Raw genomic sequence first — 26,554 nt, 5'->3', positions numbered from 1 at the left:
AAAGTCTGGGATATTTTTCTTTCCATCCACATGATTGAACTAAATCTAACTACTCAAACAGCAGATAATCCTCAAATAAATTGTGGAATGCATTGGTAAAAATCAGGCATGACTTGTGCACGAACTTTTAGAAGCTAAAATCCCTGTCAGTCTTGTACATGTTCACAGCAGGTTGGATGCTTGCAACCGTCTTACATCATCACAAAAAGACAACCCACTAAGCTGTTATGCCTCCTAGACCTCAGTGAACTCTGTGCTTGATGATAGCGTATTAGAGTGGTCCCACAGTGCTTGGTGTTTCTACTGGCTTTAGTGGGATCTGTCTGTATTTCAGGATGTTATACCACACCTTCTGGTTACTTATTGGGCCTTCTTCACTGTGAATTTGAGCATTATGTTGAATGGCATCACCAATCTATAAAAAACATTGTTTTATTCCTTTTGGTTGTATGGAGTCCCTGGTTTTCTTGCAGAGATGCGCCTCCAACCCACATGTGTTTCTGACTTGAAAGCATCTTTATTGTTGATGGCAGCAGGTGGGAGCTGCTTTTCTGGAGTCTTTGATAACTCAGGACGTGCACAGTCAAAGTTGTAGAAGGGTCATGAGAAACCTGTGGTGGTTTAGTTCAAGTCCGTGAAAAAATTACAAATAGAAAACAAGAGAGAGGCAGGGGAGGACATTTGAGCAAGATAAAGAAGTTCTGAAGAAAATGGCAACGCAAAGAATGTTTAGATGTGTTTTTCTGAGCTCTTATCCAGCTTCTCTACCATACATTTTCAAGCCTGCAGCCAGACTCGTATTTCTTTTCTGTGTCTCAGTTTTCCTATATACCTGCCTCTTGCACAGGAATTGGGTTGCCTCCTGATTGCCTTTGCACCTCAATAGCACTGATGGATGTGTCGGGCTGTTGTGACTGCTTTGTAATGGAGAAGTAACTGTCATTGTAGTGGAAAAAAACGAAGAATAGGACCTGACATCATCTAGATTTCTTTGGAAGTTTCACAAGCACGCTATTAAACATAGTGCATCTACAGGTTATGTACATGTGGTCCACCTCACAGCAAAATAATTACTATATCTGCTACTGATGTGACTTATATATACCGACATAATTATGTCCTCTACGTCCTGTATCTTATCTTTTTATTTTTGTCATGAAGACATAAACCGAACTTTTGTCACTAATATCTGTGCTGGAGCTTGAAACCTTGCAGCTGCTGCTGCACTGTATTCAGGGTATTAGTAGATATCCAGAACACAAAATGTTGAGTCAACTTACATAACTTTATGTACAGATAGAGAAAAGATAATACTGCTCTGAGTGTACTCTGCACCCTGCATGTTGGGCTAACTTGTTGCCGCAAAAATATGTGTATAATGGTATTAAGTAATACCAGTGATGCTGGTAATGAATCAGGTGTGGGATCACCACCAAATAACCTGTCAATCAACTATCTCTGTCTACAGTTTGGGGTGTTGTGGTATACCCTATATTGGAAAAAGAATGATCAATATCATGCGTACAATACACTCATAATAATATCATGATTTTATTTCAGCTGCCAATTTTTTTTTCTTATGATTCTTACAGTTCCTTACCTCCTATTTTCAATCAAACTTTATTTATATAACACTTTTCATGCAACTTTACAGCTCAAAGGGCTTTTTTGGATGTAATTCAATTACCAAGTGACAAAAAAAGTTAATTAATTGACATCAATCAATTTATTTTCTCTCACTATTGTGAAAAAAAAAACGTATTTTTTTGGTCACATTCATTGCGAATTGAAATCTGATAATGTGATAGCCCTGCTCACATGATTAGGATCTTGCGGTTTAAAGTGTTCTGCTCATAGGTCTAAGGGTTGTGCAGTGCTTATGTAAAACATTTTCAGGTTTTAATGCATTTTTAATTGTGTTTTTAAGAAATGGACTTTAACTGCACTATAAATAGCAAATAAAATCCTGGTCTTTGTCACAATCATCTTCTGTAGCATGTGGCATGATGAAATGGTTTGTTGTTCAGTGAACAATTACTTTTTCAATGTGGGAGTTTGCAGTCTCTTGTTTTTACACATTTTTCATAGAATTATAAAAACTTGAATTCGAATGTATTCATCAGAATGTAAGAGCTGACATCGTTGAAATGAAGCAGTTCAGTGGCTTTAGCCACATGGTGGATGCACAGATGAGATGCTTTTTTTAAATGCTACGTGTGCAGTGGATTTTTTAGAACTCGTGAGTTTCAGCTGTGAAAACAGAAACACTGATTGTTGATCTTATCACAGCTGCATCTAAACGTCCAGTGAAGATGACACATGTGTGAAAAGAAGAGGCGCAGACCCCTTAAATGGTGCTATCCCAGCAAAGCTAAAATTGCACAGTAATACAATTTTTAATGCTCGGTTTGAAAGAGAAAAAATTTTGTCAGTAAAATATGATATTTTAGCAGCATTGCTTCACTTTAAAAGAAAAAACACTACCATTGGCAGGGATTTTTCTCTCATTGTCCATGGACCAGCCTCCTCATGCATCTTCAGGCCACAGATTACATTTTTGTACTTTTTCCAATATTATCCTCAAAGCATTTGATAGATGGTGCTTCACGGAGGGTATGGGTGCAGAGTTTAAGCTTTAGAGGATCAACTGAATTCAACTTTACGGTGAGTTTACCTCATCATTTGGATAATGGGTCAAAAATCATCTGCATTGTCCCCGATACTCTTCACCTATTGGCCTCACTCCTTACTTAACTTAGCACTGTCTTCCAGCTGTGCACCCCTTCACACTGTCACCCTGCAGTTTGTTCTGAGTCTTCTTTTGTCCCCTCTTTGCAGATGTGATCCTCTCCCACGCAACCCTGACAGCCTTCATTTTCCCGGTGAGGAGGCACTTTATTTAAAACTTATAAACATCAAAGGTTTTGTGAGACATCATATATGTAAAAAAAAAAAAGAAAAAAAGTTTCTGCCGTGTTGTAGAGCTTGGAAACGGGGTCCTACTTTATCATCTTGTCAAAGTGCTGCCTTCCAAGAGTCATATGTCATCTATTTAAAATGAACTACCAGCAAACTGAAGCTACTGGTAGTTAATCTTTTTCAAAGTATCTGTCTCTTTTTATTTTTATCTCTGTAGACAGAGCATCTTCTAGATAGTGATCCACTCTCAATTTAAGGGTCATGCAATAGCATTGTGGATATGTGAAAGTTTTGTGAAGACTGAATGCAGATGACTTATTATTCGAGAATGACTGCAATATCCAGTTGACTCTTTTTTCCATGTCTGCATTTTTCACCACCGCTGACGACACTAGTTAGGTGTTTTATTGTGGGATGGGTTAAAGTTTAATCACTTAGCGATATAAGCCCTAACCTACCAACCGATGTGGAATGTAGTACACAGCCTGCTGCCGAGGCCCTCGGAGTAATCAAGGTAAGACAGAGTATTGTTTTACATCTCAAGCAAGCTTAATTTTTCTTAAAACCAAATCTAAGACAATGGATAGGAGCCAAAACTTTTTCACCTGTTGTTTTATCTCCAAAATGCTCATATAGCATTGAAGAAATTCTAATATTTTAAAGTTTGAAAACAGGTACTGTTATCAAACTTAAGATAAGTTACATACTGTAAGATACAACATTGCTGCACACCTGAGTTGACAATTCACTCTCCTGTTATGTAACTTGGTTTCATTCTTGTGACAGATCAAACAATCTGGCTGCCGGAAGGTTTTGGGTTTTTGAAGTATTAAGTTAAAACAATCCAGGCTTTATTTTTCAGTAATTTGTCTTATTGGGCCACATACAGTGCTGCCAAGATGGTTCTGTAGCAGTCAGGTCTTGCAAATCTAAAACTAATCTGCAGCGTCATGCATGACTCAAACAGTTTAACATTGTTAGCACTACAATTTGGGGGTTTGATGGGTACAAAAAAAATGTTAGCATGGACATTTATTTGATCAGTAGTGGTAGTTGACTGTATTTATATGAACTGGAACACTTAGAACTGTTTTTTTCTATTCTGTCAACATGAACTTGAACGCAAGTTTGTTCAGCGAGTAAACTAAGTTTAATGTTTGACCAAAAGCAGCCTGCAGTTGTTTGTATTAACAGGTACAACTCAAAGGGAAGTATCCTTATTTTCGGCCTGTTAACAGGCCTTATTTCTCACTTACCTAATGTAGATTCTGGATACAGCACAAATCTTGCTGGAGCTGGGCTGGTTAATGTGTGAGTGCAAGTGGTCTTGAGTTGGTTTTATTTGGTCCAAACTGACTTGAGTGACCTTTGCCCACTGACTTACTGTAGAACAAATAGTCACACTATATTAGTGCAATTTTGTTTATATATGAGCTTTACATAAAGCTCATATATAAAAAACAAACTGTAGGTTTGAGCTGTAGTTTCACTGAACATATATAACTTATTTAAACCTGCCAAGCTTCTTCTACATTCAGAATACATTGAGGTATAGATTAACACACAGATGAATGACTATAGAAATTGTTCAAAAGATGAGGTCAGTGACATTGTTCAAAGTAGATAAACTAGAAGTATAGCTGGTTAAAAAAAATAAAACCTCCAGGTTGCATATACACAGTAGGGGAAACTTTCAAGTTCAATGAAAAAAAACATCCAGTAACTGTGATAACTAATCTAATCACTTAAGCAATTAGGATAAGAGTCTGCATATAAGGACAACAATAAAGAAATGTAAAGGGGCATTTCCCACTTCTTAGTTAATGGCTCAGACTGTTTTTGCATTCAGTTTGAAATGTTTGGCAGATACAGTTTTTTCTGCGTTTAAGAGCAAAATATAATTTATTCCTGCACAGAAAAGTGTTAATGTGCTTACCAGTTTACTCTTAAAATATTTGAAAATTCAAATTTATGTCAGTAGTATTTAGTCACACTTTCAGTTTAGTGTGATTCAAAATAAAGAGGACAAAAGTTATATTTTTGGCTTGGGTAGTAATCCTGTCTTTAATTTTATCTGCGTAGAGAAATAGCTCATAATTACAGAGAGAAACTTAGAAATCATCAAAGCAATGCTGGGATTTAATGGCATCTGCATCACAGGACAAACTAGCATCATTACCATAGAGATTAACATTATTTTCAGTTAAAGATTTAACAAAAGCGTAACAACAGCTGTGTGATTTCATGAATATTAGTTTACATGAATGACTGACAAACAGACACTAAGGAGTAGCTGTCTGCCCATAGCGTTACTCTGAAAACATCTGAGGGATGTGATGACACACTGCTAATTTATCTTCTCCATCTTTTCAAGTGAAGTCATAACTTTTTTTAATTCAGCTTTTCCTTGTAATTGTTTTACCATGCCCAGTTTTTTTTCCAATGGCAACATCACAAATCATGACTTACAAATGATGTTTTCTGCTTTATTCTGTCAGATCGTACAGAAATCATTCAATTCTTAATCAAGAAAAATGGCTCAGAAGATAGTAATAGTGGCACTGGCGATGCTGCTGTTGGCATCTGCTGCCACTTTTGTGGGTGTGTTCTTTGGTGTGGGGCAGAGGAAACCGACGGATGAGACAGTTTATCTGAAGGCAGCGGTGGCAGCAGACGCTGGACCATGTTCTGAGGTCGGCAGGTGAGAGCTTGTTTCCACAGTTCACCAACCTTAAAACACACGAACAAAAGTCTGCATTTAGAGACATTTTGCTTTTTATTATTTACTGTTTGATTTATTTCTGTTTCTGCCTACACATTGTCTAAAGCTCTTGAGAATAAAAACAAATCTGCAACAAATCTTCTTCCTGGTGTGTATTTTAATTATTCTCATTATTATTTCCTTTATATTTTACCACAGAGACATACTGTTGAAAGGGGGGTCTGCAGTGGATGCCTCTATAGCAGGGCTACTATGTGTTGGAGTAATGAATGCTCACAGTATGGGCATAGGAGGGGGGCTTTTCTTCACCATCTATTCCGCAAAAACTGGTACAATTTCACGCCAACACACGTATTGCCTACAGAAGTATGTGCTGTTTTCTTTGCCACTTACAAAGCAAATTCACACAATGCATTTTCTTTTGTTTGACTTCCACACAGGGACAGTTGAGACCATTGATGCCAGAGAGACTGCACCAAGCAATGCGACGGAGAACATGTTTGGGAACAGTACAGATTTATCCCAGAGAGGTAATGTTAAATCAGAGCAGTCAGACAAGCTGAGAGAAGCTGTTGCTGAAATAAAACATGAGTGTACGCAAAGGTTTGGCATTTGCAGAGTTTGCAATGGCCTCTCAAGTAAATGTGTCATGTGGTTGAGAGTGAGAAAAATATGTATGGATATAAAAAATCTTTATAATAAAATAAAAAATCTTTATAAAACAACACACCAGTTCCCTTAAATAAATTTCTGTTGAGATTTGTTGAAATGGTTTCTCAAACTGTAGGAGGGTTGTCCATTGCTGTACCAGGGGAGATTCGAGGCTATCAGATGGCACATCAACGGCATGGTAAACTTCCTTGGAAAGATTTGTTTCAGCCAAGCATTGAACTTGCAGAAAAGGGATTTCCACTTGGCAGGGCCCTCGCCTCAGCTCTGTCCAGACACAAGAAGACCATCGAGAACGACAAAGCCTTGTGGTGAGAGCCATCAAACAATAATCAGTCTCTTATTATTCAACTGTAACTGTTTTACAAATGTTCTCCTACATCTTAAAAGGTCTTTTCTTTTCTTCTTGCAGTGAAGTGTTTTGTGGGAAAAATGGTGACATCCTAAAAGAAAATGAAACCATTAGATTTACCAAACTGGGAGAAACCTATAGGACAATAGCAGAGGAGGGCCCTGACGCTTTCTATACAGGACAGCTGGCCCAGAATCTTGTAAAAGATATTCACGCAGCAGGTAACATTTTCTTTAATCATCCAAGTTTTGTTCATAATCTCCAGATAAGCTTAAACAGAAGTTACATGGTCAAAAAGACTCCAAGTCTACAGCCACAAACCATATAATCAGTGTCCCCCATTTTCCCTCTTAAATCTTGCAGAAAAATTTTTAAATTGAATGTTTTATTACAGCGTCTTTCAGTGCCAGACAGCCTGACCTAACCACAACCAAGTTGTTTTAATACCTAACCTTAAACACGTGATGAAATATGAAACTTTAACCATGTAGTTTGTAATGTGTTCATTGTAACTGTGACAAATCAACAACATAAAGTGTCAGAAAATAGTGACTGAATCCTGAAACACTTCAAAGCAAAATGACTTTAATACATCAGTGGTTGGGGCTTCAGTTGAAATTGGTTGTTGTGCTTGATAGTTGTGTGTGTGAGTGTGTGTGTGTGTAGCTCCAGCCCCTCCAGCCTTTAAAGGTGGACTTTCTCACCTGTTAAATTTGATGCAAAACTCATTTCAAGATAAGCAGTGAGGGTGTTTCATTATGGAGTTATTTTATGCAGGGATGGATGCATGGATCAAAAGATCATGTTTTAGTGACTATTTCATGTTCTGCTGTGAGATTGGGTTGGGTCACAGCATTAGAAATGCTACACTGTATATGCAGTTTTTAATGGATTATAATGAACTGCAATAAAGACTTGTCAAGATAAAACACTGACCAAGTCTACACTTAAAAGCATCAATAAATTCCACTTGTTTTATTATGGTAATGAGAGAGAGAACCTCTGCACACTGTGCTCTTAATTTCATTGAATTATATGATATATGTTTCATTGTAAGAAACATTTACTGTCAAACAGCTGCTTAGTATTTTCTTTGTCCTTCACTTTGAATAGATGAATGCGTTTCTGATAAAAGTTTATCACAACTATGATGGCAGTGTGCGTGGATATTTCCTCCTGTCAAAAAAGATGTACTTGAACAGTCATAATTTATGCTGATTTTTTTTTTAAAAGTTGGAAAATAGACACCTTTTGTAAATTAAGATTGTTTCGTACGATCAAAAGGACCACTTCTGCCGATTGGGTCACATCTTTGTAACTACTGAGCGGGAGACCGTACTGTATACATTCATATATTCTGTATGAACTCCTGTGGATGTCTCTTTTGCAATGTAAGGTAGATTTGTTTTTACATTTCTGCCCTAGTATGCATTCACAGTGTTTGTAAATCCATGTTTAGGCGGTATCATCACAATGGAGGATCTGAGGGATTATGTGCCTGTCTTGGATGAGAACCCTCTAAGGGTGAATGTGGGGGAGTACACCATGGCTGTTCCCAATGCCCCTGCTAGCGGCCCTGTGCTATCACTGATATTAAACATCTTGAATGGTAAGCCTTGATGCTTTGTCCAAAAAGCATCCTGAGTGGGAGAGTGTAAGATGCCTTGCAGTCATTCTCACATAAAGAAATCAGCTGGAAGAGGCATGTTGAGCAAATCCACCCCTAAAATAAGTAGAATTCTGCAAACAGCAACAAATATGATTCATAATTTAAATGATGGCCTCGTAATAAACTGTCAGCTTCTCACATGAATTGTCATAAACTTAGGATAGATGACAAGATCAACACTCACAGATGGTGCCTCATAATAACACAATAACATTTCATAAAGCAGTGTCAAGTCTCAAAAAGTTAAAATGAGGAAGTCATTAACCCACTGTCTGCAGCAACTGTCTGTTTATCAAATCATTGCTACCTGCATCTTTTATCCTTTTTATCATACATTCATATATTGTGTTTGTTTACATCATCATGTGTCTGATTCAACTTTTCTCTCTGTTGGATGTTCACACAGACCATAAAATCCAAACTGCTGGTCTGTGAAGGCACCGTCTCGCTGCCTCAGCTTCATGTCAGAACAGTGACAGTGTCTGCCACTGAGGATTAGATGAGAAACTTTCTTCTAAAATAATTAATCTCCCAAAACCTTTCCTTTCCTTTGACGGGCCTCCCACTCACTGTGCCCCCCTGCCTGACACACCAACGCTAACCTCACAAGTTTACCTCTAATTGGACACAGTTGACTGGTTAAAGCTTCAGTCGCATTTCAATAACTGGCCAAAATTCTCATCCTGCTGATTTACCGTGACTCCCGCATCTGTAAGACAGCTGAGACCCATCAACCCAAAACTCTCTTCTATCTTACACCTCGGACTATCACTCATGATTTGGTCACGGCAGATTTTAGACGAAGTGAATACACAGCCTGTGTCAGGTTCAGTTAGTCTGTGTCGTTTATTCCCACCTGAACCTGAGGGAATGGACCCAGACTGGTCAGATCTTGATTTAAAATCGATGGCTAATGTGGGTTGTTTTTTTTTTTTTTTTTTTTCAGGTTATAACTTCACCGCAGACAGTGTGGGAAGCACAGGGAAAAAAATCCTAACCTACCATCGCATAGTGGAGGCCTTTCGTTTTGCCTATGCAAAGAGAACTTTACTTGGAGATCCAGAATTTCTCAACATAACTGATGTAAGTCCACAGTCTCTAAGGAAAGCTAAAGTAGTGTTCTAGTTTTGGTGGATTCATATAGTTATTATGATACTTTTAAGAGGTTCCTCATATATGATGGTGGAAAATGAGGATATTATTGAGATAAAAAATTAAAAATTAAGTTATTTTAAACAGGTTATGTCAACATGTGATTGCAATCAAAGTTTAGTACAAAAGCAATATCCATGAAAGGTTGAGTCTGAGCAGGAAAGATGGACAGAGGAGCTCCTGTTTCTAAAATAATGTGTGAGAAAATCCTTTAAATTTTTGTTCTTTAAAGGAAGATTGGAAGGGATTTGCATATTTCTCCCTTTATAGCGCAGAGTATCTGCAAATTATTTAAGAAACGTGAAGGAATTTCAATAACAGAAAAGGGATGTACCATCACACAGTGGAAACATAGAATGCCTGACTATGATCACTGTTTTGTGAGTCATCAACAGTCACTGTTGTCAGTAACCCACCCTATAGATTGACATTTTTCTGACCCTACATTGGCAGTAAGCAGCAGTTCCTTGTCCATCAGAACTTGACAGAGTGTCAGTTTGTGATGAGTTGGGATTGGGAATATGCTTCTATAAACATCGACTCCAGTCTTTGCATATGCACGTTGAAGGTTCTGAGTTTGAATCATTCAATTCTTTTTTCCTCAAAAGCTCATCCAGAATATGACCTCAACTCCATATGCTGATATCCTCCGTGGAAAGATCACTGATGAAACCACACATCATATGAATTACTATGAGCCAGAGTTTTACCTGCCTGAAAACCATGGGACCTCACACCTCTCTGTAGTATCAGAGGATGGAAGTGCCGTGGCCGCCACCAGCACCATCAACCAATTGTAAGACCTCTTTTTAAACTGGAGAACATATTCAGCCTCATGCCTCATACATTAATCTTCAATCATTAATGTTTTTCTGCAGTTTGGGCTCCAAAGTTATGTCAAGTTCTACAGGGATTCTTCTCAACAATGAGATGGACGACTTTAGTTCCCCGCTCATCACAAATGGCTTTGGTGTTCCTCCTTCACCGAGCAACTTTATAAGACCAGGTTGGATTATAGCCAACATGTTCATACAAAGACTTTAACATTAAGATTTGCAAAACCCACAAATCTGTCATGTGGATTTGGCTCTTGGGTAGATGTTGGATTATAGGTCATGCAGATGTCATTTAGTCCTTCACGGCACTGTGCATAATGTTTTTAGTCTTTTGAGAAGGGTTTGGTTGTATTATGTTAAATCAACATTTGTTCAGTGTTTTAAGGGAATTGTGAGGGATAAAAAAAACATACACCTGTTTTATTGGACTGTGTCAACATAATTATACATCAAATTCTGTTTTAAGGGAAAAGACCAATGTCTTCTATGTGTCCAACCATTCTGTTTGACAAAAACAACAAAGTCAAGATGGTGGTCGGAGGTTCAGGAGGAACAAAAATCACTACTTCTATTGCTCAGGTAATTAGTGCACAGCCAGCACTTAATAATGCTGCTGTATTGATTTAAATTGGTGTAAACTGGTCATATTTACTATCATTAATTAAAATAGTTACTGTTTAAATGATAACTGACTGACATATCTGGTGTTTTGCAGGTGATTCTGAACACACTGTTCTTCAGCTATGATCTAAAGAAAGCTGTATCAGATCCAAGGGTCCACAACCAGCTGAGTCCCAACGTCACTGTGGCAGAGCCTGACTTTGACAAAGTGAGTGTCATAAACAGCAAACAACACTGATATATGTAACTAATAGCAGGGAGGTGTGCTGTGCAGGGAGACAATCTTTCATGCAAAACCAGAAAAAAACTGGTCTGTTCACCTCAGCCATAACTGGCACTAGGGACACTGTTTATTACGTCTATCTTCAAGGATCAATGCACTGCAGTGTAACAACAAGAAGGGGAAGCTTTCAGGTGTAATCCAATTTCTGGTTGGCTGAAAAAATAGGCATACAAATTGATCAACATTCCATTATATATTATCGTATATAATATACCATATATATATAGTTCTTGACCACCCCTTTAGACCTTGTCAGGTATGATAATTTAAATTGTCTACTGCTTTGTAACACAATACTGACTTCAAAGGGTAAAAAAATCATTCTAGAAATGTATGTTTTTCCTCCATGCCAGAACAGTTAAGTTTTTACATCCAAACATATAATCTTCTATCTTGACGTTAGATACCATCAGCAGTTCACCGTGAAATTGTTCACATCAAACAGGATTAATTAAGCTTAGATTATAAAAAATGGGCCTCATCCCCAGAACTGATGACCCTTTCTTTTTGTGAAAAGAAGAAAGTATACATGCCTCGTCTCTTCAGTTTAACCTGTGTTTTCATGTTTTCACATGCTTTTGCTCACAGAACATCCTGATTGGTCTGGCAGAGAAGAACCATGAGACAGAGTTCCTCACATCAACTGGAGCCGTGGTGCAGGCAGTGGTTCGTCATGAAAATGGACTACATGCTCAGTCAGATCATCGCAAGTGGGCCTACGCAGCTGGTTACTGATGTCATCAACAGAGAATCAGTAGCTGTCTGAACTTTGACACCTTCTGTACCACCTGAGAAATTACATTTAAGGGCCAGCAACCAGCATTCATAGTCTGAAGCACTAGATGTTAGAGTAATGTTCATGTCATTTATAATCTTATGTCTAACAAATTTATATGCCACCTATTTGTAAGTAGCAAATGTGCAAAACATGCTTTAAAATGATCTAGTTTTAGGTATATTAAATTTTTATATAACAGGTGAAAAGAAAGGCACATGTAAATGCTGATATTCTTATTTACTGACAAAAAACTGTGTTGTACCCACCTATTTATGAAGTACTTTTGTAAATTACTGGCAGTGGTAAGCTGCTCCCTGCCATGAGACATATAAATATTACATAAGAACACATTCAGTTATCAGAAAGCTCAGATTACAACACCTCAGGGACAAACAGTTCCAGAGAATACAATAATGACTCAAAGTAATTTCCCACAACCCTGAGTGCAGTGGCCCTTAATCACCTCATCGTAACACTACATCTGCTGCTGCCCCATCACTCCAAGGATTCAGGCTCCTTTTTGTCTCACCTGGATTGTATACTCATGAAAATTTAAGATACAGCACTACTATACTATTATTTCTGATTATTTTTTAAAACAAATTAAGTTAAAATAAAAGTAAAAGAAACTTATTTTAAAGACTCATAATCTGTTTTGAATGTCTACAATAGGCGTAAATGTTTTCATTTTCAGAAGAGGCAGTGTAATGCTGTGCATTTCTGAACATCTAGTCACCATCTATCTGAATCACTCCATTTAAACATCCTGTCCTTTCTAGGTCTGTGCTGACAACAACAAACAAACCCGGGGGGGGGGGCTCTACACATTCATTGAGCAATGTTGTCATAAACCTGCAGCACTACAACAGCACTCCCAGCTGTAACCACCATCACAGCAAAAGCTAGCTTTTGCCATCCTTCTAAATTTTTTTACTGATATCGTTGGACAAATGTTTTTCATTTTCTAAATTTGCTCCATAGCTTCAATATTAGAATTACTTTTATGTCTCAACTCCCAAGTAGTCTCATGGTCTCACAAACATGACCTTTTTTGCTGTTGTTGATACAATGACGCAAGCAAACAGATCTCTTGTGCCATTTGAGTGGGCAGTCGCGTTCACATGAAAGTTAGACACAAGACGATTACAGGCAAGATTGTGAAATGTACAATCTGATCTGAACTGAACAATATGGCTGTAATGTAAACATAGCCATAATATCGAGTTACAAAGTGTGTTAATGCTCAGAACACTCAGACATATATTTATTACAAAATAAAAAGGTAAAAATCTCTGTGAATGTGGAAGTATTTATTCATTGTTGAAAAACTGAGTTAGATGTGTACAGTAGATATTTATGTATACTCTTGAGTGTGAACAGATGTGAGGTTCGTTCCCAACCACAGAGTACTTCAAGAATGTGTGTGTTTATCAGTATGGGCTGACTTATCATTGCAGATTTCCTGCTGGTGCTAAATTCTTGGAAGTATCCTTCAGGAAGGGAACTTTCTTCTCTTACCAATCCAGCTACCACACCTTAGAAGTTTAATGCATGGAGCCTCAGAGTTACTCATTGGACTTAATCTCATGTGAATATGTTTGAATGTAAAAACAATATATATGGCGTTTGAGTGTCTTTCCATCTAATGTTTGTTTTGCCAGTTTTTCCTTTATTGACAGCAGCTGGTAGGATTACAGGAAGCACGAATAAAAAATGAGTCACATTACTGTTATATCGAACACAACCTAGCCCTCAAGTTCACCAAGCCGGAGAGCAAAAGTATTTTTTGAAGTCTATTTAGTTGTTTTACCTGATATAGTTAACATTTTTTAGTGCAATTCGTTGTGCTTTTTATGGAGAAAACACGAATGGCCTTGTCACAGTCACACTGCAATTTCCCTTGAAGGCCCAATTAAGCACAGTTCGACTTCCCACATACTGTAGTTATGATGAGCAGAGTTATGCAACTCAAACGGGACAATTTATCAACCCTGCAGGCATAAGAAAATCAGCCGTCAGTGAATGTGTAGTTTAACTTCACTCATTGCCTCAGATAGCATTCCAACAGATAGAAATAATGACACACATGTGCAAAATTGCTTGTAAAAAAAAACTTAAACAACTACAGTTGGGATAATTTGATTCATCAATGGGTTTTATAGCTGAAAGTATGCAGAGTCATCAACGGATTATTTAACTGCCTTTGGTTTAAGTGAAAAACCATCAGTCAAGAGATATTTTCTGCATACTTCAAAATGACGCTTACTTTTGATAGCTGTTCTTTACACAAAGAGGTTGATATCATGACACGAAAGCCTTAACAGTCAGAGCTTATTCAGATTAACTCCTTTGTCATGCAACAAAGACAGTGCTACTTCAGATAGACTAAAATTTGCATCTTCTCATAACTCACACCGAGTGCCTCAAAGGGGAATGGAGCAGAATCCACTTAAGAAATCATTACTAATTCATAAGTTTCTCAACTGAAAATGTATCTCATTACTTCTTTTTTTCTGTCTCGGTGCAGCTCTGAAAAGAGGCAAATTGGAATAAGGAGGTAGATTATTGCTGATAAGACCACAGTGGTGCTTAAACTTTTGTGAACCCTGTAGAATTTTCTTTAATTCAGCATAAATATGACCGAAAAAAACTATTTTTTTCGCACAAGTCCTAAAATTAGAGAACGAGAACCCAATCAAACAAACAACACTAAAACGTTATACTTAATTTTCTAATATTTTGAAATGATCCAATATTACACACAGCTGTTGAGGCCAAAAGTATGGAAAACTTTACTTTCATTACCAGGTCAGATCTCAGCAATACCTACACACCTAAATATTTCTGGTAGCCGTTGATCAGCTCTGAACTTCAGCTCAGCCCAATTCTTCATACACTGCTCACTTCAAGTTCCACCACAAGTTTCTTTTTTTGATTATTTGAGGCAGAATTTGACTTAGCTTTTCCAAAACCTGAACTTTAATCTTCTTATTGTGAACTTGCAGTCTTGCTTTGGGGTGAAACTTATTTGTCCTAATATTTGTCTTTGGATTTCACTGTTGTCATTCAGAATTCGTTGTCACATCAATGATGGCGAACAATCTTGAGCCAAATGGAGCCAAGCAGGCCAAAACTATGATACTACCAACATGTTTATCAAATGAAATAAAGTTCTTATGCTGGAATGTCGTGTTTCCCATGGTTAAAAAATAACACTTCACATTCAAACCAAACGGTTATATTATGGCAGCATCCATCAAAAACTTTTTCCAATCGTCCTCTGGCTTGTTCAAGTGATCCTCCTAAATTCTTATCTGAACAGGAGTGGCTTTTTCCATACAGTCCTGTCATGTGCACCACTGTTGTTCACTGTTATCCTGATAGCAAACGGATGAACATCAACATTCACCAGTCCAACAAATGCCTGAACCTGTTTAGAAATGACCTTTGAACCCTTGGTTAGTTTGTAACATCACGGACGATGTCGTGTTTTGAACCCTCCTATGAAGGCAAACAATGGCTTTGAATTTACTCCGTTTCTATATAATCTGACTATGGATGAGCAGCATCTTAACTCTGTACCATCAAACAGCTGTGGTTCAGTATGCGTAGTGAGTCATTCACTAATTGGCAGACCAGCGGTTTGATCCCTAGCCTCTCCAATCTCATCATTAAATGGACGTGTGTACAATAGAAAAATGTTCTCGGTGTATGAATGTGACTGTGAGTGGGTGAATGTGGTTTACTGTGGAAACTGCTTTGGACAGTCAACAAGTCTAAGAAAGCACTCCATAAACAAATTCAGATAACAGCAGCCGCAGTTGTTTGCGACATGATACACATCCACAAACACGTGCTTTGAAGATGAGACTTTTATAGTTCTCTGATCTTTAAATAAAACTGAGCACCCACCCACTCCTGGTGTCATCAGATTGATTGAATACACTTCCCACTACTTCGCCCTTCAGGTTAAGTTACTAATTCTAGAGGATAACATACTCTTTCCACTCACAGAGATGAGACATTGGGTTTTTTTCTTCAAAGACTTTAAGACTACAATAGTGTCTCACGGAATTTGAACATCAGGTGATGTTTGGAATCATATTCATGCACACACATAGTAAAATTCAGAAGGGTTCACAAACTTTCAAGTCGTACTTTGTTGTTATAACAAGAAGTAAATGCTTGAAGAAAAGCAATTTGTTGTTCAAAGTGCTTTTTAGGTGTATTTTGGTTGTACGGAGGATGCTTCAGCAATGTTGAAAATTTGTGTTTGAAAAGGATGTCTGCTGAAGAAAAGAGACTCGTCTTTTCTTGAACTTAACATTTTATTGTGATGACACAAATATTCACAGTGAATAGTTGTAAACACAAGTAATTATTCTACAAAATGTTTCAATATGACAAAGGAAATACAAAATTAGATTTCATTGCAATAAAAATACATTTTCATATCATATTAGGTTCTAATTATGGGCAGGAATCTGAATAAGGTTCATACAGTAAAATCTTTAAGGTCACAGTAAAACTGTCCTGTTTGGGCAGCCAACGGCATGCCAGTCAGGAGTTTTTAAACGTTAACTGGCTCATCTACAGAAATCAAAGAATCTCAGTTCAGTCAGAAAATAAAACATTCACTCATACTGCCAGACTTGACAAGACCTTATTGACAAGAACTAATCGAGCAGTCGTGAGTGCACAGTACTTAAACGCTACATATTGTGTGGTCCAATCACCTGAAAAGGCAAATAGTTATGGTCTTAGCTAGATTTAGTTAGTTCCTTTTTTTTTTCCCTTTTTCTCTCTTTCAAAAGGTTAAGGGAGAACCTTCATACCCAACTGTTGTGAGAAACATCAAAACTAAAAATACGGTTGCTGTTCTTGTCTTCATCAAGGTAGGCTGGTGCCAAAGAACTTGACATCACAGAACTCGGAGTGCCACATGCTTTGATGTAATTTTAGCGAGTGTCACACATTGCGAAAGTAGCGAGTTTCTTAAACATTCAAAATGTCCAAACAATTAAAATTATTTGAAATATCACAAAGAACGTCAAATGTGCTTCCTATGGCTCCTTACAGTGTTATTCGTGTGGTGTAGAGTGCCATTTTGTAAATAGCGTCACCTACTGTTTAAGATTAAGACTGCAGTGGATGTGTAAACTACTATAGCACCGTGTTGACATCATAAATCGCTCATGCTATCACCACTGTGGCTAAACCTTGATTCCAACATCTTGATTTATCTCAGTCTTATAATACTTTTCAGATGTGCATATAAAAGCCTTTTGGATCCAAAGATGAATATTAGTATGATTTGCTTTCATGGTAAGTCAATCCACCTGTTTTAATAAGAATTACTAATGCCCAGCTCAGCAAAACAGGGTGAAATTAGGGGGAAATTTGTGTCAAAAACTGTTGAAGACTTAATGAGAATGGAGAGGTTATACATGTATGAGAGCAAAGTGCTCTCTAACACTGGCGGCGCCTGCGATCTGGCGGCGCCTGCGATCTGGCGGCGCCTGCGATCTGGCGGCGCCTGCGATCTGGCGGCGCCTGCGTGGCCGTGAGCCCGCGGGCTGCGATGCCTTGGTCACACTATGACCGAAACTGGAATTTCCCCTTGGGGATTAATAAAGTATAATTGATTGATTGAATTGATTTACAGCATCATCATTTTGCACAGTTTTAAGTTGCAACATTTGAAAAGCACTTGTCTGAAGAATCAGCTTCACAAGCTGTTTATTTTAATTTGCCATTTTACCTGTTAGTATAACAGAAATGGATGGAAATATGCAGTGTTTTGCATATTCTTTGTCTGTACATTTGGAACCAAAGTCGACCATATGCAGTTTTACTTCCAAATTAAGATGTTTAGTGAATCTAGATTAGATCATCTGAACATGACGGTCAGTTCTGCAAATTCTTGCACTATTGGATGTCTTTTTTACTCAGATCTCATGATTGTGTCTCATGAAAAAGATGAGAAACATTCAGTGATTCACTCACATTTTGTTTTAAGGGCTGCAGCACACATATATTCAAAAGCCACAGGTTTAGTCAGTCTTAAGGGGAGGTTTTAGTGGAAATTAGCCCATCCTTATGGTCAGTATCCAGCAGACATTCCCATCTTCCTGCGGTCTGACACAGCCTCGATGCAGCCATTCTCCTTTTCTATAGCATTGACCACATTTAAAAAGAATTTCCAGTTCCCAACTTTGTGTCCAAGAGCTGCCAGGCCATCTATTACAGACTGAAGGCAAACAACACAGACAAATTAATGCCATTTATCCTGAAAAACTGAGTACAGGTAAATTAAATTTGCAGGATTATTTATCTTTCAATCTCCAATTGAATCTATTGATATAAACATAAATTTTATTCATAAGCTAGATAATCATATTTAAGTGAATTTGAATGCCACCAATGGACAGTAAGGATAAAAATACATCACCTCGTTAAAGCCTCGTTCAAAATTCACGTCGTTCTTTGAATCAACATATACTATAGGGGCAGCAATGGCATCTTTCAAGTTCATCCCCAGCCATAAGTGATTTATTATGGACTGCAAGAGTAAAAGGGAACCGTGTGAGCACAAGAAAGCACACAAACTATCAAGCAAACTGTGCTTTAATGACAAAAGTTACCAAGGCGACAGCTGTGGTAATCATGCTTCCTCCCGATCCACCAATCACAAGGATCCCTCCAGACTTTGTGTCCAGTATTACTGGAGTCATTGAGGAAGGAGGCTGTTCACCTGCGTAAAACAGCATTAGCATTTCAGATGAGATAGAAGATGAAACCAAATGATGACACTCAAGAATGCCTTTAATTCGATTGTGGTGGTTTGTTTATGTCTGGGACTTTACCTGCCCTGACTGTGTCTGCTCTCCCGCAAAAGTCAGCTAGCTCGTTGTTGAGGATGATGCCTGTTCGTGGAGAGTAAATGGCTCCTCCAAATCTAAGGAACAGAACAGTAGACTGAGTGGATGTCTGCACATTATATTATATTATAATTTCCTTATGAGTCAGTACAAGTCCAGTCTTCTCTGAAGAGTCTTCCTGCTTACAATTGGTTTATGGTGCTGGTGGCTGACACGGCCAGTCCATCTTGATCTAGGACAGATACATGCGTGGTCCCCATGCTATCAGAGGGATGCTGGATGTTGTTATAGTAAGAGTTGTCATGGGTGCGGTTTGAATGAATCATCTGCCTGATGTGATCAGTGAAGGAGGGATCAATTAAGTGGTCAGCACTCTGAAAAAAGAACAAGACCCCTATTATACACCATAACAACAAACATAAGCTGTAACTCAAACTACATTTCCTCTAGACTTGTTTTTGCACATTCACTTTTTGGATTTTATTATTCTTTAAGAAGTTAATAAGTCAGGTTAGCCAGGTCAGCATTCTCATCTTGTTTCTACTCTTTTTGGAACACTAAGTGACTGCTGGTGATAGCTTTATATTTGTATATAAAGAATATATGGTAATACAATATATGAATATTATATTATGACAAAACTTTCCAAAAAACATTATGTGACTGGACATTGTGTTAGCAATGTGTTGCTAGCTTATCTAATAACTTTAACAACACATTTAAAAAAAACTGTAGCTTGGGCATTAAATCAAAAGACTGATCTGAAAGACACAAAAACATTCTGAGGTGAGTTGGATAGTTGAGCGGTGATCACTGTGTAATAACAAAACTGTTTCAGATCCCAACCTTTCCATCATCAAACAAAGGATCATGAATGCTCCTCTTTTGTCCATTAGCAAATTTGGCTGCTTCTATGTAATGATGGTACATCTCAATCTTCTTGTCACCAGACAGAGAGTTTGAACTCAGCGGGAACCCTGCAGAAAAAGAGGTTTGGAATTATTCTCATGTACAAACCATTGCCCCTTTCTTCTTTAACACTGACAGCATACAAAGACGTTAAAGTTGTGGTGGTAGATTCATTCAATAGGTCATTGTAGATTAATTACAGAACAAATTAAACCTTTCATGATGCTGAGAATGAAGGCAAGCAGGGCGCCTCCAGCAGGTGGTGGAGGAAAGTGCATCCGAGTATCTCCCAAGGAAACCGTCAAAGCGTTGTCCACCTGAACTTTGAAAGATTTTAGATCCTCCAACGTCAAAGTCCCACCTAAGACAAACAAGTCAAATATACATAAAGTCTTTTTTTCTCTCCCTCTCTTAGTACATACACAATACTCTCATGTTCTGTAAATAAAAGCTTATACTCTGAGCTTGCCCATGCACATCTTGCACCAACCTGCATCTTTAATATCTTGGATTAAGTCCTGTCCTATCTTGCCAGAGTAGAAGCCATCTGCCCCATGCCTTGCAATAAATTCCATGGTTTCTGCAAGTTTAGGTAACTTCAGCATGTCCCCTTTGCCCAGGACGGTTTTGTTCTTGTTGCAGAAAACTTTACTGTAGAAACACACAAAGGCATACACTAAGCAAAGGAGGAGGATGGTGAGGCTTGTTAGTTCAGACATAGAACAGAATCTGATCTGCTGTTGAATGACATCACTTTAGAAGGAAGAATAGGTCAAAAGAAGTTCAGACTTTTCATTTTTACAAAACAACATGGGAGTTTTCAATAAAAACACTAAGGATTAAAAGTGTTGGTGTGTTATTGGTTTAAGAACAATTTATAGATTCTACTTCGATGGCAATTCTGTGACATTTTTTGATTAGTTCATGCAGAAATAAGTATTTTGACAGGGTTCACAGATGTTTTCTTATTACTGCAACTATAAAGTTGCTCAGGCTGTATTAGTTGCATTTATAATGGTAAATTAATGATCTATTATCTAGAAATGTCCATAACCTGAAACCCTTTTTTTTTTTTTTTAGTTGGAGTGTACATGCAGAACATCAATCAAGCCATCAGGGCACAAGACATGCATACTACAAATGTCAAAGCACTGATAACCTTGAGAGGAGGAAAACAGTGATTGGACAGCACAGGAGAAAGGATTCATAATATTAGTGCAGCAAAGAAACTCTGGGTTATGTTAACCCAATACATTTTTGGGCCACTATTCTGCTGCTGGTATACACACAGGCACACAACATCAGGCCTCCACTAAGAGCAACTTTCTCTAACAGGAAAATAAAACCTTCCAATGCAAAAGTCAGACTTCTGAAAGAATAATTTGGCAAAAAATGACGTGCTGATCGACTGATGAGCACTGTGCAACACCCATAACTTGATATCATTTAGGCAGCGGATCTTCCATCAAATTTAGTATAAAATTGTTTTGTATAAAGTAGGTGCAATATGTGTCTCCGCAAAGCATCTGACTGATGTTATCCTCCATCATGACTAAATGCTCCTCCCCATAGTGATGAAACATGGTACTTAGCAGATTCTCACTAGTGTCATAAACATCCAAAAGCCTGCACTTTTTTAGGAAGCAGGCTAACTGCCAGTTAAACATGGTCAGAAAAGGAACACAACACACAAACATTATTGAGAGAAGGTGAACACTGTGTTTGTGGCTACCCTACGCTGGCCCCTGTACTATCAGAATATAACAATAATTGATGAAGAGGAGGCTACAGGGATTAAGTTTTATGTTGTATGTAAAGTAAATTGATCGCAGTTGTTGATAACCAAGACGTTTCATAAAATTATCATGAAATTACAACCACAATTTTGTAGGAAAGCCCTCAACTCCAGAATTGATGCTGTAACAAATACATGATAAAAGTTCAACAAAGACTCATAAAGCCTTATAGTTCACTGATGCCCCCAGACATAAGTTTCACATAAATTCTAGAGATAATAAATCTGCTGAGAAAAGATCATTTCAGGGAATTTGAAAATATGTCAGTCAGTAATCAGTAAATGTGAAGTCGTACCACAGAGATGACTTCTCCACATGGACTTTCACAAAGGGGGAACTCAGGAAAGTTGCTAGATAGTCTGGCATGGGGATACCCTCCCTTGCAAGTTTGATTGTTGGTTCAAACAGCTTTTCCCAAGGCAGCCTCCCGTACTGTTTGTGAATGGCCTCGTAGCCCCGCAGCTCTCCAGGAACGCCGATCCACTGGCTGCCTACAATGTTTAGGGGGGGATATGAAGCTGAATTAAACAAAAGACAGGAACCATAATAAAAACTACATTCTGTCTAAATGTGGTGTCGTAATAGATTCAGGCTGACTAGTAGGATTACATATGCAAATTCTTTGCTACTTAAGAATGACTAACCTCAAAAAATAGTAAGAGGTGATAAGGTATAAAAAGCTATAAGTATTACATTAACCTTTTATAAATAGTTCACTAAAGACAACAGTGATGTATGCTGATGTGTTCAATAATATGACCTAATGTAATATAAAACTGTAATGTGGGACTAATACGTGAGGGTTGTTGAACAAAAAGAGAATAAACAACATTTTTTCTGTTTTAATCAAAGAAGTTGTCTGTTGCTGCTATCCAGTTTACCTAATTGTGTGTTTCCCTAACTACAGGCTGGCCAGACAGCTGGCATAACAGACCTCGCTGTCACCCAGCTACCTAACGTTTATCCCACAGACTGACTCCTCATGAATATTGTTGGGCTGTAGCTGAATGCAGAAGTTTCCGTTGGGCTCTCTGAGAGACTGGCCGCCAGCTGAGGGACAACTCCAACCAGAAGCAGCAACAGATGGAGACTTGGTTGACTTGCTGACTTTCTAAGGCTGCAGAACAGATCACTGCGGCAGCTGCTGTTTAAGATGATGTTGTCAAAGTCCAATTGTGGGACAAGAGACTCACCGGAGAGGCAACTGAACAGCAATCTATAAAGTCTCCAGGCAACAAGACACAGGAAGGGCCAGCATTTGCTGCTAGCAGCAACTAAACTTTTCAGAAATCCAATCCATTACTTTTGGACTCTTTAATCTTTTAAAAATCCCAGATCAACTTATTCAATATTTATAAAATGTGTATGGTATTCATTAACATTTTAATAAAGCTAATTTCTACCAGACAGCGAGAGGACACCTCAATTCATTAAAAGAGAGTCAAAATTAGGCAAAACATTTTCCTTATTATCAAATAGCACCACGTAAGAAAGTGTGTTACCCACCATGGACAGAAAACCCTGCCTACCTGTGGACAGTCTGAATGGAGTGGGACAGTCATTCAACAGGTTAGCCTTGAATGACCGTGGGACAGTCTCTCTGAAGTTGTAGATTGTGACGTTGCCTAAGAGGAGATGAAAAATTTGAATGACCGGGATAGTTTATAATTCTCTGTGTGGAAAAACAAATTAAGACATAAGAAAGGACACAAATCCAGTAAGGAAAGAACACCCACCTTTTTCTTTTCTCACAGCCAATATAGAGCCTCCTCCAATCCCCATGCTCTGAGGATTGACCACAGATGTACACAGAAGAGCTGCAATGGCGCCATCTACTGCTGACCCCCCTTGCTGAAGCATGTTCCTGGAAAACATTTTCAGAGGGATTTTTGGGAAAGTTGTGAGCCCCCACATTGCCACTGACTCCCTCACTACTCACCAAATATTTGCCCTCCCACAGACGCACAAATGCACATTCTTCAATAGCTGTTTCAGACATTGGGGTTGATTATTTCAGTATTGCCAAGAGACAAGTTTGAACTAGTCGTTCAAAGTCGGCTTCTGGCAGAATCTCAAAGTTATTAGCCAAGGTGCGTTTTTTTCTTTCTTTCTTTCTTTCTTTCTTTCTTTCTTTCTTTCTTTCTTTCTTTCTTTCTTTCTTTCTTTCTTTCTTTCTTTCTTTCCTTTTATCTTTATTTTTTGCTTTCTTGCGATTAAATTTGATTAATGAGGTAAATTACCACATCAATTACAGGTAATGTGTTTTAATCAAATTATCTAAATTTATTTACTACACAACAGAGCTTTAAGTCTGAGCTGTTCCTGAAAGACCTGAATGGGTCTTTTCATTCTGATGCTGGCATGGGATCATATGTGCTCACTGAGCAACAAGAAGGTTGGTGGGAATGCTTTTGCTTCATGAAGATCTGGCCAGCTCAATCCTTAACGAACTTTAAAAAGGAAAAGGGATCATGAGGCAGAGTGTCGGACAAGTTCAATCGTAAGAATCAAAACAAGCTGAGGCAGCAAACAGGATTATAGTCGAAGAAGAAAAGTAATGATTCAATACATGCTGTCATCTGTGGATGGCTGAGAAAGTGTTGTGCAAATGATAAAGTAAATGAAAATCGCTGAAAGGCAGAAGTTTGGCTAAATCACGTTATTCTGTCAGGTCTATAATCTAATTTTGTCACAAAAAAAAACTTGGAGTTTGTTGTTAACATAAAACAGACCATATGGGGACTGACAGGTTTCACTTAAACACCGTTAGGTTTGAACAAGCCATTACCATTTAATCTGGAAGGATATTTCCTCAAACACTGCATCTCATTCGTCTGATCATCGTTTGTCTTTGTACATGTCGTTGTCACTAAAACCTTAATAGAACATCCATTGTTTCAAGTGTGAACTGGGAAATGAACCCCTCACAGATATTGGCAGGGAAGACAAAAAACCCTGTAGCCAACTTCTGAACACAAAAGCCGGAAGAGCTACACATCCGAGTAAAACGCACAACATCTTTTCCATGTTTGGATTACCTGGAACGGCGGATTAATTGGGTTCTCATTGTGACATATTGCTCAACAAATGGCCATATAAAATGAGCCAATCAAAGGACGGGTCAAGTATCATTACTCCACATCAGAAATAATCAGTTATTGTTTTTTTCCCTCTTACAAGTGTGGCCTGAAATAATTGTGATGAGGAGAACCATTTCTGCAGGTATAATCTCTGTTACTCAAACACAGCCCATCAAATCTCTTAAACTGCTTATCCCATCACTTCGTTCGGCTTTACACCTCACCCATGATAAGACATGCTGCCTAGTAGGCTACTGTGGTTTGATTAAGTCGTTTCTCAGGAAGAAGAAAAAAAAATTCTAAAAAAGCACACACACGCTGTCAACAAGGCTCTCCAGCTGGATGTTTCCAGCTACTTAGTGAGGAAGTGACTTACTTGCCAATCTCGGAGCAAAGTTTCGAGTCCGCAGCCACAGCCGCGTGTCTGAAGCTGCCGCTGGAACATACATCAACAAACGTGGCGATGCACAGGGAGATGAGAGCCACAGCACAAATCACAACAAACAAAATGCAGCAGCACGCCAGACAGGACTTATGATAAGCCATTGGACTATCTAAGGAGGGATCTTCGAGCTGAAGGAGATGCTGCTTCTTCCACTCCACACACACGCTGAGTGAAATCTGTCTTATCCAGCGCGTGGGTTTACCCCTCCTACTCCCATCCTCCAGAAGTGAAACCGAATCACAACTGGGAATACTATGACCCATCGTGTAAATTCACCCTTTTTCTCGAAAGGGTTGGGGTCAGGTCAGTCTGACATGCTTCAAGCGGGTATCACCTCCAGGCAGAGACATACTAAACGACCATTCTCACGTTTCTTGTGCAACGTTGATGAAGTCTCCCATTATCACAACCTAACATTTGTCACTCCCTGTTATATTTCCTCTGATATGAACTTTGAGTCAGTGACCCAGTGGAGCGAAACCTTTAGAGTGAGATCTTCCAGATGTTGGAATCGTCCAAGGACCAGATTAGTTTACAACATATTACATATGCTTGTCATGTAGGCATCTTGAAACATTAAACTAAAAGCACCCTGTCACTGTATCATTTCTTTTTCACTGGAATGATGTGGAAAGGGCATGACCTCTGCTGCTTTGCCACTGGTTCCCTTCATTTGATTGGTTTTCAGTAAATTCCACACTTCCTGAGCAGAAGATATGTAACAATGTGATAATACTATTTCCTTTTTTGTTAAATTCGACTTCTATACAAAACAATCCCCAAGTATGAAAACAACGTAGAAAAAAAGGTAGAACATGTAAACATCCCAGTTTGAACAGTTATGACTTCTTTTTCTTTATCATTTAGCAGTGTTTTTAAAAAGTAGAAATGTGCCTGCGCCATGCTGAATCCCCGAGTTACAAAATAAGGACTTTTAAAAACCACTTCCAGGTGCAAAACATTTCATACTTATTGCAGAGAATGTTTTGGTTGACATTTCAAAAAGTGATTTAGTTTACTTTCCCATATTTAGTGAATAATTGTTTCATGTAATCTAAGTTTCTTAATTGCATTCGTATCATTTTCTTTGATGATTTGATTAAGTATTTTTCTTTTTCATGTTATGATTAAGAAAATACATGGTGAATGTACAAGACTTTGAAATTAAGCTTTTCATAAACTAATATAGATGCAAAGTTGGTCGGGCATATTTCAGTAGTTCTGCACCATTGTTGGTTTGGGAGAGACTTAACATCTAGTTTTTTTAACCATGCTTTTTTAACAGTTCTGTTGGCTTCACTACATATCGAGGATTCCACTATTTAATACAAACGTGGAATCAGAATCTTTTTACTTAATGGACTTAAGAACAAATAACATTCAATATGCCGCCTCAGGACTGCTGGGATAGGCTCCAGCCCCCCCGCGACCCGACCGACGGA

At 38.2% G+C, this 26,554-nt stretch overlaps 2 protein-coding genes across 3 annotated transcripts; one reads left to right on the top strand and one right to left on the bottom strand.

Annotated features, from left to right (window-relative positions):
• Positions 1 to 5,451: 5,451 nt before the first annotated feature.
• On the top strand, positions 5,452 to 12,517 carry ggt1b (gamma-glutamyltransferase 1b). The gene is made up of 12 exons (XM_075455566.1): positions 5,452 to 5,620; positions 5,840 to 5,970; positions 6,082 to 6,171; positions 6,429 to 6,621; positions 6,723 to 6,883; positions 8,122 to 8,271; positions 9,278 to 9,414; positions 10,092 to 10,279; positions 10,362 to 10,489; positions 10,786 to 10,898; positions 11,035 to 11,148; positions 11,812 to 12,517. The coding sequence occupies exons 1-12, from the start codon at positions 5,454 to 5,456 to the stop codon at positions 11,956 to 11,958; spliced, it is 1,719 nt and encodes a 572-aa protein (XP_075311681.1). The 5' UTR covers positions 5,452 to 5,453; the 3' UTR covers positions 11,959 to 12,517.
• A 3,842-nt stretch (positions 12,518 to 16,359) lies between these two features.
• ggt5b (gamma-glutamyltransferase 5b) lies at positions 16,360 to 25,277 on the bottom strand. 2 transcript variants are annotated; one of them, XR_012768376.1, is made up of 13 exons: positions 25,044 to 25,277; positions 23,324 to 23,451; positions 23,117 to 23,212; positions 21,883 to 22,078; positions 20,282 to 20,442; positions 20,006 to 20,152; positions 19,729 to 19,859; positions 19,069 to 19,256; positions 18,868 to 18,959; positions 18,646 to 18,755; positions 18,453 to 18,563; positions 17,555 to 18,251; positions 16,360 to 17,520 (listed from the first exon to the last, which is right to left on the bottom strand). XR_012768376.1 is itself a non-coding variant. In XM_075456041.1 (12 exons), the coding sequence occupies exons 1-12, from the start codon at positions 25,211 to 25,213 to the stop codon at positions 18,105 to 18,107; spliced, it is 1,677 nt and encodes a 558-aa protein (XP_075312156.1). In that variant the 5' UTR covers positions 25,214 to 25,277; the 3' UTR covers positions 16,360 to 18,104. The 2 variants fall into 2 exon arrangements, 1 of the variants encoding a protein (XP_075312156.1); XM_075456041.1 differs by having other exon boundaries at positions 16,360 to 18,251.
• Positions 25,278 to 26,554: the final 1,277 nt, after the last annotated feature.

The sequence above is a fragment of the Odontesthes bonariensis genome, chromosome 22 (genome assembly GCF_027942865.1).
Source record: "Odontesthes bonariensis isolate fOdoBon6 chromosome 22, fOdoBon6.hap1, whole genome shotgun sequence".
Lineage (NCBI taxonomy): Eukaryota > Metazoa > Chordata > Actinopteri > Atheriniformes > Atherinopsidae > Odontesthes > Odontesthes bonariensis.
Note: the sequence above shows the minus strand (reverse complement) of the source record. Positions and strands in the feature narration are given on the sequence as shown.

What these genes read in the sequence shown, in the direction of transcription:
- ggt1b (XM_075455566.1), top strand. Translation starts at nt 5,454, where the DNA reads ATGGCTCAGAAGATAGTAATAGTGGCACTGGCGATGCTGCTGTTGGCA. An exon ending in CATCTATTCCGCAAAAACTG is followed by an intron (nt 5,971 to 6,081) that starts GTACAATTTCAC and finishes ACTTCCACACAG; the next exon opens with GGACAGTTGAGACCATTGAT. An exon ending in ACCAGCACCATCAACCAATT is followed by an intron (nt 10,280 to 10,361) that starts GTAAGACCTCTT and finishes GTTTTTCTGCAG; the next exon opens with TTTGGGCTCCAAAGTTATGT.
- ggt5b (XM_075456041.1), bottom strand. Translation starts at nt 25,213, where the DNA reads ATGGCTTATCATAAGTCCTGTCTGGCGTGCTGCTGCATTTTGTTTGTT. An exon ending in GGCTGTGAGAAAAGAAAAAG is followed by an intron (nt 23,213 to 23,323) that starts GTGGGTGTTCTT and finishes ATCTCCTCTTAG; the next exon opens with GCAACGTCACAATCTACAAC. An exon ending in ACCAGCACCATAAACCAATT is followed by an intron (nt 18,960 to 19,068) that starts GTAAGCAGGAAG and finishes TCTGTTCCTTAG; the next exon opens with ATTTGGAGGAGCCATTTACT.